The 11,817-nt window shown below is 46.3% G+C and overlaps 2 protein-coding genes across 4 annotated transcripts; both read right to left on the bottom strand.

Moving 5' to 3' along the window:
• Positions 1-844: 844 nt before the first annotated feature.
• On the bottom strand, positions 845-7,417 carry tcea3 (transcription elongation factor A (SII), 3). Its single transcript, XM_030102766.1, has 13 exons — positions 7,180-7,417; positions 6,363-6,425; positions 6,063-6,168; positions 5,829-5,934; positions 2,796-2,864; positions 2,625-2,687; positions 2,458-2,532; positions 2,190-2,350; positions 1,996-2,052; positions 1,723-1,877; positions 1,483-1,629; positions 1,316-1,387; positions 845-1,234 (listed from the first exon to the last, which is right to left on the bottom strand). The coding sequence occupies exons 1-13, from the start codon at positions 7,246-7,248 to the stop codon at positions 1,226-1,228; spliced, it is 1,152 nt and encodes a 383-aa protein (XP_029958626.1). The 5' UTR covers positions 7,249-7,417; the 3' UTR covers positions 845-1,225.
• Positions 2,871-5,131, bottom strand: LOC115396756 (serine/arginine repetitive matrix protein 1-like). Of its 3 annotated transcripts, none has more exons than XR_003932399.1 (4): positions 4,451-5,131; positions 4,265-4,378; positions 3,184-4,056; positions 2,871-3,039 (listed from the first exon to the last, which is right to left on the bottom strand). XR_003932399.1 is itself a non-coding variant. In XM_030102771.1 (4 exons), the coding sequence occupies exons 1-4, from the start codon at positions 4,735-4,737 to the stop codon at positions 3,714-3,716; spliced, it is 642 nt and encodes a 213-aa protein (XP_029958631.1). In that variant the 5' UTR covers positions 4,738-5,131; the 3' UTR covers positions 2,871-3,713. The 3 variants fall into 3 exon arrangements, 2 of the variants coding, with proteins under 2 accessions (XP_029958631.1, XP_029958630.1); XM_030102771.1 differs by having other exon boundaries at positions 2,871-3,861; positions 3,964-4,056; XM_030102770.1 differs by having other exon boundaries at positions 2,871-4,056.
• Positions 7,418-11,817: the final 4,400 nt, after the last annotated feature.

The following is an 11,817-nucleotide window of genomic DNA, read 5'->3' as shown; positions in this document are numbered from 1 at the left end:
AACGGCTTTGATTATTGATTACAGCGGAAGCTGTGGGTGGTTTCACCAGCCGCCTGGACTCACATTAACAAACACTACTGTGTCTTGGCCATTGACCTGTGAGAAAACATTTTAATTGTATGAACTGATGGAAGCCTTGTTTGGAGTTCTGATGAATTGTTGCCACCTACTGTTTGCTTTAAGAGGTGCAATAGAAAATGTTCACACTGCCTCCAACCCAGCCTCCAACCCAGCGGTGCGCAACCTGTGGCTCCAGCCCCTCTGTGAAGACTGCATGAAGCTTTCACAAAATCATTTTTAAAAAGATTTATTTTTACTATATTTGTACACAGAATGGGGAAAATGGATTTTTAAAGGAGGAACAAGTAAAAAGGGGAAAAAATAGAAATTTGATTGAAAAAATTTGAAATGGAAAAACTTTTTAAAACAAATGAAAATAAAAATGGAGGGAAAAGACATGAAAAACCGCTTAAAAAGAGCCAAGATAGTAAAAGCAGCAGAAATCTATAAATTGTCTCCAAAAATACGCTGAAGAGTTAAACTGTAGTCAAATGGAATAAAATGTTCACCATCCTGAAATGTAATTGAATCTTCTTAAATGCAGCACAGGCGACCGTTTTTATACATGTATTAAACTATATATGACACTTTATGAGCCGTGCTTGAATCACTTTAAAGGTTAAACGTGTTTTGCAGCTCCAGTTTAAAACTGATTTGGCAGAAAGTCACAAAAAAACGTTGTAAAGACTCCCACGCTAATCCACTGAGCTGCATTCCGTGTTACGGTGCATGTTCGGGAGTTGTGAAGTTGAACTGTGAAGCATTACTGAACAACACGACACTGGCAATTTGAGCAGTTTTATTAGAATCAGATATATACAAAGTGAGAAGCTGCACCGTGACGTATTGGGCTGAATGGATTATGAGTCTCTTTACTGTGACAGCACCATGATCATTACAGATGAGTTACTACGGGGTTGATTCAATGACTCAGTCATCAAACTGACACTCAAGCTCAGTCAAATCTACACAAAGCAAAAAACCTGATTATGAAACATACACTAGAAAAAAAATTCAAAATTTCAAGTAAAAATTGTAAGAACAACCATCATTTCTTTAAATCACTGGCTACAATAATTTATCATATCCCCTCCCCCGCAGTATAGAAAACAAGGCACGCCAATTTGTTCAGAAAAATAAAAGGTTTTTTTTCACCACGAAGGCATCAGCAGAACTGAAACGCAAAGAGAAGAAAGTCAGTGTTATCAATCAAACAATACATTCCGGAGACCGACGGCGGAGAGAGAGGACCCACCTTCCAGCGGTTGCCGCACTCGTTGCACAAAACAAACGTGGTCATCGGCTCATCGGCGCTGCGCGTCTGCACCTGAACACAGACGAGAGATTCCACTCTGAAGGATTTCAACACTCCTGATTTTAAGAGTCCCTTCATCCCCTGCGGAGGCGGCCCAGCCCGGGTACCTGGTTGTAGGTGCAGTTCTTCTTCTTGCACTTGCCGCACTGCAGCAGGTCGGTGGTGGTTCCTCCGGTTTTGGCCATCTGGTGCTCCCTGATGGCCTCCTGAGTGAGAACGTTCCTCAGCTGCTTCAGCTCGTCGCTCGCCATTTCCTGAGCGGGGAGAGAGAGAGACGTGTGCAAAGTTAAGCAGGAGATACACGGAGCGCGGAGAGGAGGCTCGGTGTGTTCGTGGCGCACGGGCACCTCGGCAGACATGGTGGCGATGCGCTTCAGCTCGATGCTTCCTGCCAGGACGTTCCTCCGGAGTCCCGGGTTCTTGGGGTCCTTCAGGTTGCTGATGCGGCTCCGCACTCTGTTCTTGTACTTCATATCGGTGGCCTTGATCTCCTGGTAGATATGTGTTATCAAACCGTAAAGGATGAATCACGGCGCCGTGCGGCCTCTCTGGCGAGAACAATTCATCATTCACTGCATCAATAAAACACGGTAAAACTAGTTACTACATCTGAAGGATATGATCTTCAATCTCAGCTGCCATGCCATCGCAGTTGGCTCCAAAATCTTTATAATCATCTATAAAGAGCAGAAAATACAAAAATGTATTAATGTACGACTGCACTGATGAGCCGGTGTGAGTCTGGCTCAGCAGGCTGCTTTAAATCTGTCCAGCTGCTGGGGAGGACGCGGTTACTGATGGACGTCAGCCTCACTGTCTGTCCGCAGGGCAGCCGCCAGCATCTCAATGCATTTGTCCCTGACGGAGTCCCCGGTGGCCAGGTGAGGGGACAGCGGCCCCCCGGCAGAGCTGAACCCGGGGGACAGGGGGCTGGTCGGTGTGGTGGGAGTCTTAGGAGCCTCGGTTTTGGCTTTTCTGAAAAAAAAAAAAAAAAACAAAAAAACAGTTGATGTGAAAACTTGTACCCTGTTTATCAGCTGAACTATTTTAGCTGTTTATCTGTATATTATATATTTCTGTACCTGTCGATGCCGTCAGTGGAGGGTTTCCTCTGCGGAGGTCCGGGCTGAGCAGGCTTGGAGGAGTGAGACTCTCTCCTGTAATTCAGGTCATTTCCATTTCACACACATATTACTTCATCATTAACTTCCACATGAAACAGATTTAAATGAGGTCTCTCCGGTTTTACCTTTCACCAGCCAGCTTCTTCGCAGGCGGCGAGCTGCACGTCTTTGCGTCAGTGGATTCCCGTCTGAGTGACGAGACACTCCGAGTCAATACGGGTCACATCCGGGTGTCACGGTTTCTTCGCAGTAAACTCCAAAGCGTGGCGGAGTTTTCGGCGGTACGACGGTCCTACCTTTCAGGCTTGGAGTCGGTTGAGTGACGTTTCGCAGGCTGGCCGTGTTTCAGGTCGGGAGAGTCCTTCCTGAAACAACATCGCACCGACACCCATGTTTGTTTAAGGGAAGAAAAGATACGTGTTCAGCTTCATGTCGTGATGTGGATTGTGTTTCCTGGCATCTGCAGACCTGGGTTTTTCTTTTTTCACCTCCAAATTGGGCTTTTTGGGAGGGGGTGGCTTAGAGTCAGATGAATCTTTCCTGACAAAAGGAAACATGTGCATTTGATTCTGATGCTGATCCGGTGGCGGTCAGTATAATCCACACACATCCTCATGCAGCGAGAACCAGCAGACGAGTTTGTGAAGAGCTCAAGCATTCATTTTCATGCTGGGACTGGCACACCTGTCTCTTTTTGCCTCATCCGAGTGTTTTTTATTCACTTTGCCGTCCACCGAATCTTTCCTGCGGGGAGAAAACAGCTTTGGTACCGAAGGGAAAAACATCTAAACCCAGCTTGATATGCGAATGCAAACGGTGACATATTAATACGACGCTGCATTGTTTTGAATAAAGCAGCATTTTTCACGGATCAGTGAAATACCAAATACTTTCCGGAGCCCAGACCTGTCTTTCTTAACGTGATCTGATGGCTTTTTCTCAGGAGGGGGCTTGGAGTCTGTTGATGCCTTCCTGCTGTGGCAAACAACACAAGGATTCAGAGCGTGGAGGGGAAACCCGACGTGAGGCTCGGGGTTATTTTCGGGAACACGTCCAGGCAGTGAGAACATGCAGTCTGCAAGGAGGACTCAACTGATCCAGACCTGTCTTTCTCCTTTTTCCCATCCAGAGAGGGTCTCTTGGGAGGAGGAGGAGGGGGGTGGAGGTGGAGGGGGAGTGGAGGGAGGGGGGCGTTGGGGTCAGGAGGCTCCTTTCTAAACGAGGGAAACATCTCTGAGCATCACAAGCGTGAACGTCACAACGCTGCATGCAGGTGAGCGGACAGAGCCTGACCTCTGAGGAGGAGGATGGAGGAGGAACGGAGTGCGAGCGACTGGAGCGTTTGGGTCCGCCGGAGCTTTCCTGATGTGGAAATCAGCATTCGTATGAGTCTTTTTTTTTTTTTTTTTTTTTTTAAATAAAACCCTCCTTTCATTTCCAGGCATGCACCTAACCACTCCTGACCTTTCTTTCTTTACTTCCACTGACGGCCTCTTTGCCTGCGGAGAGGCCGGGCTGGGCCGAGGAGGTCGGGAGGAAGAGTCTTTACCGTCCTTCCTGAGCACGAGTCACAGCAGAGCAGATCAGAGCAGATCAGAGCCCAGACGAGGAGACATGCTGCGATCAGGCACAAAGGCACAGCATGCACCACGAGCAGCAGGCGTCCTGTTACCGAGACGACGCGTCCAGTTTTCAAACTGTGAGAACAAAATGTCAGCGCACACACGTGCTGCTCAGACAGACACTGCCATGCGGGGCTCCAGACCTGTCTCTCTTCGCATCCACAGACGGGCGTTTGACGGGCGGAGGAGGCCGGGCGGGCCGGGGAGGGGAGGGGAAGCGGGTGGGGTACAGAACGCTGCTGTCCAGCACTCCTCGCCTGGAACGAGGCGTTTCAATCTGAGGCCTGACAGAGCAACCAGTAGCTCCTCAATCCGCCACCTTCTCTCACCTTTCGAATATGGGCCTGTGGACGTCAGCAGCTTTTTCTTTCTGGGCTTCGGACGTCGGCCTCTCTCGCTGAAACGTGCTGATCGGCTTCTCCTCTCTGTGTTTGTCCCTCTTGGCGTCGTCTCCACCGCCGTGTCTCTTCAGCTCCTCGCTCGGCTTCTCCCTCCTCACCTCGTCCACGTGTCGTGTCTTCTTCGTGTCCTCTGAAGGCCTTTCTTTCCTCGGTTCTGACCGGTTCCGTTTCTCGCTCTGTGGTTCCTGCGCAGGTTTCTGTTTCTTGTTTTCCATTTCTGCAGGTGCTCGTTTCTCTTTTTGGATTTCTCGGACATGTTTCTCATTTTGTAGGTCCTCCGGGTGTTTTTCAACCCCGGTGTCTTCAGCGTGCTTCTTCTTGATTCTGTGGTCGTCGTTCAGTTTCTCTTTTCTGTTCGTGTCAGACTGTTTTTTGTCAGTTTCGGAGTTGTGTTTCAATGGAACATCCAGTCTCCTGTGACTAACAGAAACAAGGAAAGTACAATTTTTTTTTCACCTCTGATCTGAGGCCAAACGCACTTTTTTCTCTCTGCACTATTCAGATTTATGATTAACGGTGGAGGCAGAGATAAAATCAGACACTTTCTCTCTGAAAGTTTCTCTGAAACAACATCAGATGACATTGACATCGCTCCAATTCCAATGGTGGAAAACATCCAGTCCACTGAATGGAGCTTTAGAAAAGAAGCCAGAGCTTTTGTTCAAAACTGTTCATGCAAAAAACATAAATTAAAAAAAAAAAAAAACCTCCATTGGGGGACATTACCTTCACAGTGTTTTGCTGTGACTACCTTGAGAACCAAACATATAATTATCTCAGTGCAGTCAAATTTCAGATTTAATTGTGTTTCTTTTGAATTCCTTAACCTTTCCTAAATGTGACAAAATGCAATGATTATTTTTCCCCATGTAAATTCAGCACTACGGGCACCGACTCTTCCACAGCTGCCAGGAAAAGACCTTCTCATTTCGAAGTAATATTTCAATGATACTTACATGAAAAACATTCAACAACAAAGCAGTTAGAGTCCCTGTGGTGAAGGAAAACTCCCCTCATGTTTAACAACATGATCAATAATTTAAGTGTGTAGGCTGATATGTTATCGCCTTTTCTCAGCATTTTACACAACCTATTGAATTTTGAATAGCTTTCGACGGAGCTGTTAATATTTCTAGGGTCGAGCTCTTTTCCTTGGCCTATATTTGTTGAAATAAGCAGAAATGAGCCATTTGAAGTCACCTCCGTGGGTCTGACAGCAGGCAAGAGGGAAAACCTCGCAGAGCCGTGTTAAACTTCATCAGCTGCGTCTGTGAAGTTTCTGCACAACGTGGATAAAACGACTGACCTGCTGTGTGTCTCCGAGGGCGAGCTGCTGGGAGACGGCACAGTCTTGTCGGCGTCCAAACCGTTCTTCATTTCAGCTGCTTTCTCAGAGTGAGAATGGCCAGAATCTGCGTGAGTGAGCGCCAGAGAGAAACCACATGAGCACAACGTCCCGGCCGGCGATGGATTCAGTGCACAAACATCAATTTCACTGTTCCGTGCGTCGTGTGTGTCTGAATGGCCGCCATGTCAGTACCTAGAAGCCTCTTCCAGTCTTTAATGAGAACCTTTGCCAGGGCGATCACTTCTTCATCTGTGCAGTGCTTCCTGATACCGTTCACAGACATGCCGATCCTTGTTTCCTGAGAAAAACACAAATAAATACTGTCAACAAACAACAATGCATTACACATTTGAGCATTTGGATAAGAGCTGGAGGCAGGTGGAGAAGCTCAAGATGTCGGAACATCCTTTGGGAGAATATCACAGATTAATAACACACGTGAAAAGCCAGACTGTGCCTGTCATGTGGTTGAACAGCAGTGTTTGAGCTCACCTGGAGGAGTTTGAGGGTCATATTGAAACTCTTGAGTTCCTTCAGCAGGTCCATGGCGCCCTCCTGTACACAAAACAACACAGCTAACAACACTAATACTTCACAGTTTAGAACACATGGCATCGTGGAGCAGAAGATCTATGTGATCACAACGTCACGCTCTGATTGGACGAAACTGAAAACGTGAGCGTTAATCTGATTAGGAAAGAGTTGATGTCTCTGTTGTGTTTTGTTTTATTACGTCTTCTTTTACTCATAAAACCTTTCCGAAGCAGCCTTCACAGCGCGGTTTGGAGGGAGTTTATCTGATCGTTCGTGACCTAGAAGTTACCGCAGCGCTCTCACTGAGCAGGAGCGCCATGAAAATGTCGCGTCTGCAGATTCAGTCACAACACGAGCACGACCTTACCCGCAGGCCCGTTGTTTACCATCCGCCGCACGATCTAACCGGGGGAAAAGCTCTACTTCAGCAGCGACATGCAGAAAACAAAACAAAAAAACAAAAAACTAAACTCCATACAGGGGATAAAACTTGACTCTCGCGCATAAAGACTGAATCCGTGAGAGAAAAGCCGCGCGCTGAAACACCTGTCGATCGTTTGTAACAGTACAGTCCGGATCGCGTTACATTCCTGCAGCGTGTCCGGAAAAACGTCCAGAAACAGAAATCACACACATATTTAGGCTCGATCAAAAAAAAAAAAAAAAAAAAGAAGAAAGGACGCGTGCTGGTTTCCAGAAGAGACGTTCACGGGCCTTGTGCTCGACACGCGGCTGCAGGACAACGCGCCACCTGTGGCTGCCAAAATAGTCTCACCGTGTTATTTCTAGACACCATCTTGTCCAGTTTTTTTGCAATCTGGATGAGATCCTCCTCGCGAGTCATCGCTGCATGTAGTCCCTCCAAAATAAATAAAAGCAGCCAGTGGTATCGAGTGAAAACGCAGTTTAAAAACTTTTTGGCGACATGTAGAAGTTTGGGTCCGCGGCAGGTCGGACTTTACGCACGGCGGACCCCATTCAGCTCAGAGGCGTGTCCTGCAGCGGGATACCAGCTGACACTGGCGACACATGACAACAACTAAATATAGACGTTGTAGTAGGCGCTCTCAAAACCCAGACAACTGCACTTGAGTGTGATCCGCGTGAAATGTTAACTCTGCGCGTTAAAAATGCGCCCTTGTTTTTGACGCAGGAAATCATTCACTTCAACCATGTTTAAGTTTTCCTAGTGGTTTAGATTTTCTACATCAGCAGTCAGATTGTGCATTAGGATCTCCACTTAAACGAGGCCACTGTCTAATGATTAATCCCCCCAAACTGCAGGCAGAACGCGGTGTGCGCGCCTCTTATTTGCACTGCGGTGCCAGCAGCTGCAGCTGTGCAGCGGAGCGACCTGACACCGAGCCACGGTCTGCTGTGTTTATTATCTCTCTCACACACACATTTGGTCGTTACAGGCTCTCCGGGATGAGCGTGCATGTGCTGGATCAAGCCGGGATTCACTCTGTGATGTCTATAAGGCACGAGGACTGCGTGTGGAGAAGCAGACCTGCTATTGGAAATTGTTCTGCATACATCCGCTTTCAGTAGTTTATTGCAGAGACAAGACTGAAAGAAAAAGGAAAATGAAGAGATGTTTTTAGACGTACCTGCCAGCTGAGGGCGCTGTAGTGTTACTCATCTTCACAAGTCAACCTTTACAAGTCACTGCACAAAGTTTGCTCCACCTTTATCTCTTAGCTTTTGGTTTTATGAAAGAGTGTGAGAGGCATCACCGTTTAACTGTCGAGGTCCTGAGTTTATAGGAAAGATCACCCAGTATCAAAACTAGACAAATCTATTGTGGCAGTTTTAATAATTCTGTGGTGAACCTCGTGACAGTCTTGTGTTATCTAAAACGACTCTAGGCTGCATTTGGGGGTCGTTTGGGTCTTTCCGTGTACAGCAGACCTGTTGAGGTTAGTTAAAACAAACGTCCAGACAGTGAGATGACTTCTGATCTCTTGTGCAGCTTTCTGCAAGGTCTTCGATTCACTTGTAAAAATGTGCTTGTATCTCATCTCAGACATCCTCTTGGAAGACGCCGCTGACAGACTGTTTTCATAGTGAAATCTCTTCCAGATGGGAGTGTACGCTCCCAGGATTTAAAGGCATGTCGTTCTACTCCCACAGTCCCCTGGGAGCCGGGCTCAGATCTCAGAGATGGAACTGCTGCTTGATTTCTCCCGTCTTGAGTTTCGACGCTGTAAATTGAGACACAAGTATCAACGGTTCGCTCACGAAGCCGTATCAGTTGGATGAAACGACTTGACCCATTAAACCAGAGACAAACTGAGACAGTCTTATGTGCAGCGGGGGATTTGAAGATAACTGTGTTAATGACCGCAGGTGAAAGTACAAGCCAGGAGCTCGTCTCAGGCAAAGCGTATTATCTCTTTACACTGCTCTTACACAACAGGCTGAGCGTACGGCCCAACGCCGCCTCTGCCTCAGCGCAGCGGCGTCTGGCAGGTGGAGACGGCGTCCGGGAAGTGGGGCAGCTCGTAAGAGAGGAAGCAGGACAAGAGGAAGGACCGGCGATCAAGATCAGCCCGCGACATCCTTTACCTCCGTGTCCGTTTGGAGCCCGGGGCCGTGGAAAGTAAAGGGGATCACGAAATGAAGGATGTAGCCTACCTGTGACCCCTGACCCCTTTCCAGACCTGCTAGACGGTCTGATCAGGTCATTTGTGAGAAAGGTGTCCTGTCTGCACACGGTTTGTTTCACCATCCGGCTTCTTGTGTCTCATATTCAATATTCTATCTTCAATACGCATTTGTTCGAATCCCAGTTATTTTCATCCGATGGATGTTTTGAAGGTTTTTTTATTGTTGTTTTTACATCCTGCATACAAAATAGTTTTTGACTATTAAGAAGTTTTTGCTTTCCCCATTTACACTTTCAGTTCAATAGACTGATCATGTGATGGAAGCAGAGATGTTCTGTGCTTAAAAATGTTTCAGAGTCTCTGATCTACAGAGTCCAGCTCAGGTGTTGCTGATGATTTCTTGTTGCATTTTTTTTTGTTTGTTTTTTACTTAATTCAAATTAAAAAGATATGGATTAGATACAAAACTGCAGCCAGGAGCCGCTCAGCTGCAGACTTAAAGAAAATAAGGTCAACAAGTTGAGCTGACTCCGTCTGAAACTCTACAGCACTAATTGAGACGGAGTCTGACATTAGCCTTGAGTGAACTGCCAATATGAACACATTTTAAAAGTGTTTTTGCAGAATATGATCAATATTGAGCAATGTTTTTTTATTACAATGCAATGTATGGTAGTTACATTTGAGGAAGAAACAGAATTGAATAGAAGAGCATTGATTTCCAAAGGAATAATAAATACATGTGAGGGAAATACATTTTTCTAATTGAAACAAGGCACTCGCTCATTCTTGTTTTCTTTTATTTACCTTCATGTTTGATGTATATATTTACATTACTGCATCTGTGTGCATTCCCATGTGCTGCACTGATGTTTCCTGAGCCTCTGCTCCTGGGTTCCAGAGTCTGTCATTAAAATTCTGGGGTCGGACCGCATCAAGCCCCATCCCGTCTTTGTTTGAAAGTTAAAGGCCTGCAGCAGCAGACGCAAGGAAAGAAAGTGCATTCATTACTGTACTGTACGCACCTCGTGTTTAAATAAAGAGTTAACAGGGATCCAGCGGGGAGCATCTGCCAGGCTGCTCTCCTCCCCGAGCACCTCGCCCAGCGCTGGTGTCTCGCTCTGCCAGTCACAGACCAGAGACGCCAGGCCCGGCCAATTATGGCAATCTTTGGATGACATCAGACCAGAAAATGAATGATTTCATTTAGCTGTCAATTTTTTCTTTTTTTCTGGATCTGCTGGAGGACGCAGAACCTGTAATAGAGCATGTCAAAACAGAGTGGGAGAATTGTTTAGACGTTCACATGTGCAGCTGGCTGGAAGGTAATCCCAGGCTGGTGGAGCTGGTTCCTCTGTTAATAATGACCACTGTTCGGCAGCGGCACTCACAAAAAATAAAAAAAAAAAGGTAGGCTGAGACTCTCACAGAGGTCGGACCACCCAAAGACTTTAAGAACATCCTTGTACCTTCAGCTGTGTCTGGGTCCCTACTTATTGCACGCACGTGCGCGTGCACGCACACCAAATCTGCCATATCCAGCACTGTTTTGGTGGTGCCACAGTTTTAGGCTGCATTTGACCAAAATAACTAGTGTTGCCACTGTTAGACACAATCCAGCCAAAATACCTAAATGAGTAGCCTAACTAGATCTGAATTATGCACCGAGCAGGAGATGTTTAACTTCATTCCTCAGTAAAGTACCGCTTTTTATATGTCACTGTGACACATTATGAAGAAATCAGTCCACAGTCAAATGGTAAATAGTCCAGAGAAGCTTTAAAAGACGGAAAATTCTAGAAGGGGTTATGTAAAATATGTACTATAACTTATCCACAACCGTCAATTACGCCGTGGCGCTCTGCAGGGACTGACTCATTTGTATAGTGTCTCTGCAAAAAGATCCTGTGGTTCTTCCCAAGGCAGCGATTTGATCTCTGAGCTCTTTTCATTTGTGCATGAGCTGCAGCTCCGCGCTGACAAACAAGTGCACGAGGCCTCTGGCTTGAAACCGTCAGCAGGAAACAATTCAAATGGATATTCGGTTTAACATGAAAAGCTCCAATCGGGGATTGTAAATACCATCAAGCTGCTAAAGCGTGACTTTTACGCAGTTCAGCTTTGCTGTTTACAAACATCATTTTTTTGCACAAATCCTTCACATCAAAGTGTGCTAATTGACAAAACGGAGTCGCTGCGCCAACAGGCTGAATTGTGTTAGTGTGTAAATCCCCTCTTAGTCTCATTTCCTTTTCAACTGCCCACTAATCCAATTAGTGCACCATAGATCAAAGCCCGAGGCATTCGCAGCACCTTTCCCCTCTTTGTGTTGGCAGATTTCGCAGTGTTTCATGCCGGAATCACATTTGTGCAGAGTATAAGTGCCGTGCTGGAGGAGAGGTGGGAATCAGACACATGAAAACGGAGGAACTGATTGACTGCAGAGAGAAAAGCGTCTAAATCCACACCGAAAACCTCTAATATCCTTTTCCTGTTGTATCTGACACATAGCGCATGTTATCACATCTTTGGAAATAACACATTTTTAGCAGCTCACCCACACATCTGGATGTAAACTAGATGTGTGTTCACAAGAGGGAAAGATCCCATTTCCCATGGGGTGAGACACAGCGAAACTGGGAATTTCCCAGTGGGAAAGTGGGAAGCTTGGGAGAGCATTCAGAAGGAGGTCTGATATCACTGAACACGGCAAGAGTTTTAATGGAAATGAAGACAGTTTTTGTGATTTCTATTCCATTTCTGCTCAAACATCTACTGAAGTCAACGAACTGATCTTACTATTC

This window comes from Salarias fasciatus, chromosome 11, assembly GCF_902148845.1.
Source record: "Salarias fasciatus chromosome 11, fSalaFa1.1, whole genome shotgun sequence".
Classification (NCBI taxonomy): domain Eukaryota; kingdom Metazoa; phylum Chordata; class Actinopteri; order Blenniiformes; family Blenniidae; genus Salarias; species Salarias fasciatus.
This window is presented reverse-complemented; position numbering and strand designations above follow the sequence as displayed.

Coding starts and splice junctions, on each gene's coding strand:
- tcea3 (XM_030102766.1), bottom strand. CDS start 7,248: ATGACTCGCGAGGAGGATCTCATCCAGATTGCAAAAAAACTGGACAAG. Junction 6,426..7,179: donor TGGTGTCTAGAAATAACACG/GTGAGACTATTT, acceptor TTTTGTGTACAG/GAGGGCGCCATGGACCTGCT. Junction 2,533..2,624: donor AAGAAGCTGGCTGGTGAAAG/GTAAAACCGGAG, acceptor CCTGAATTACAG/GAGAGAGTCTCACTCCTCCA.
- LOC115396756 (XM_030102770.1), bottom strand. CDS start 4,737: ATGGAAAACAAGAAACAGAAACCTGCGCAGGAACCACAGAGCGAGAAA. Junction 4,379..4,450: donor CACAGGCCCATATTCGAAAG/GTGAGAGAAGGT, acceptor GCCTCGTTCCAG/GCGAGGAGTGCTGGACAGCA. Junction 4,057..4,264: donor GTGGATGCGAAGAGAGACAG/GTCTGGAGCCCC, acceptor ACTCGTGCTCAG/GAAGGACGGTAAAGACTCTT.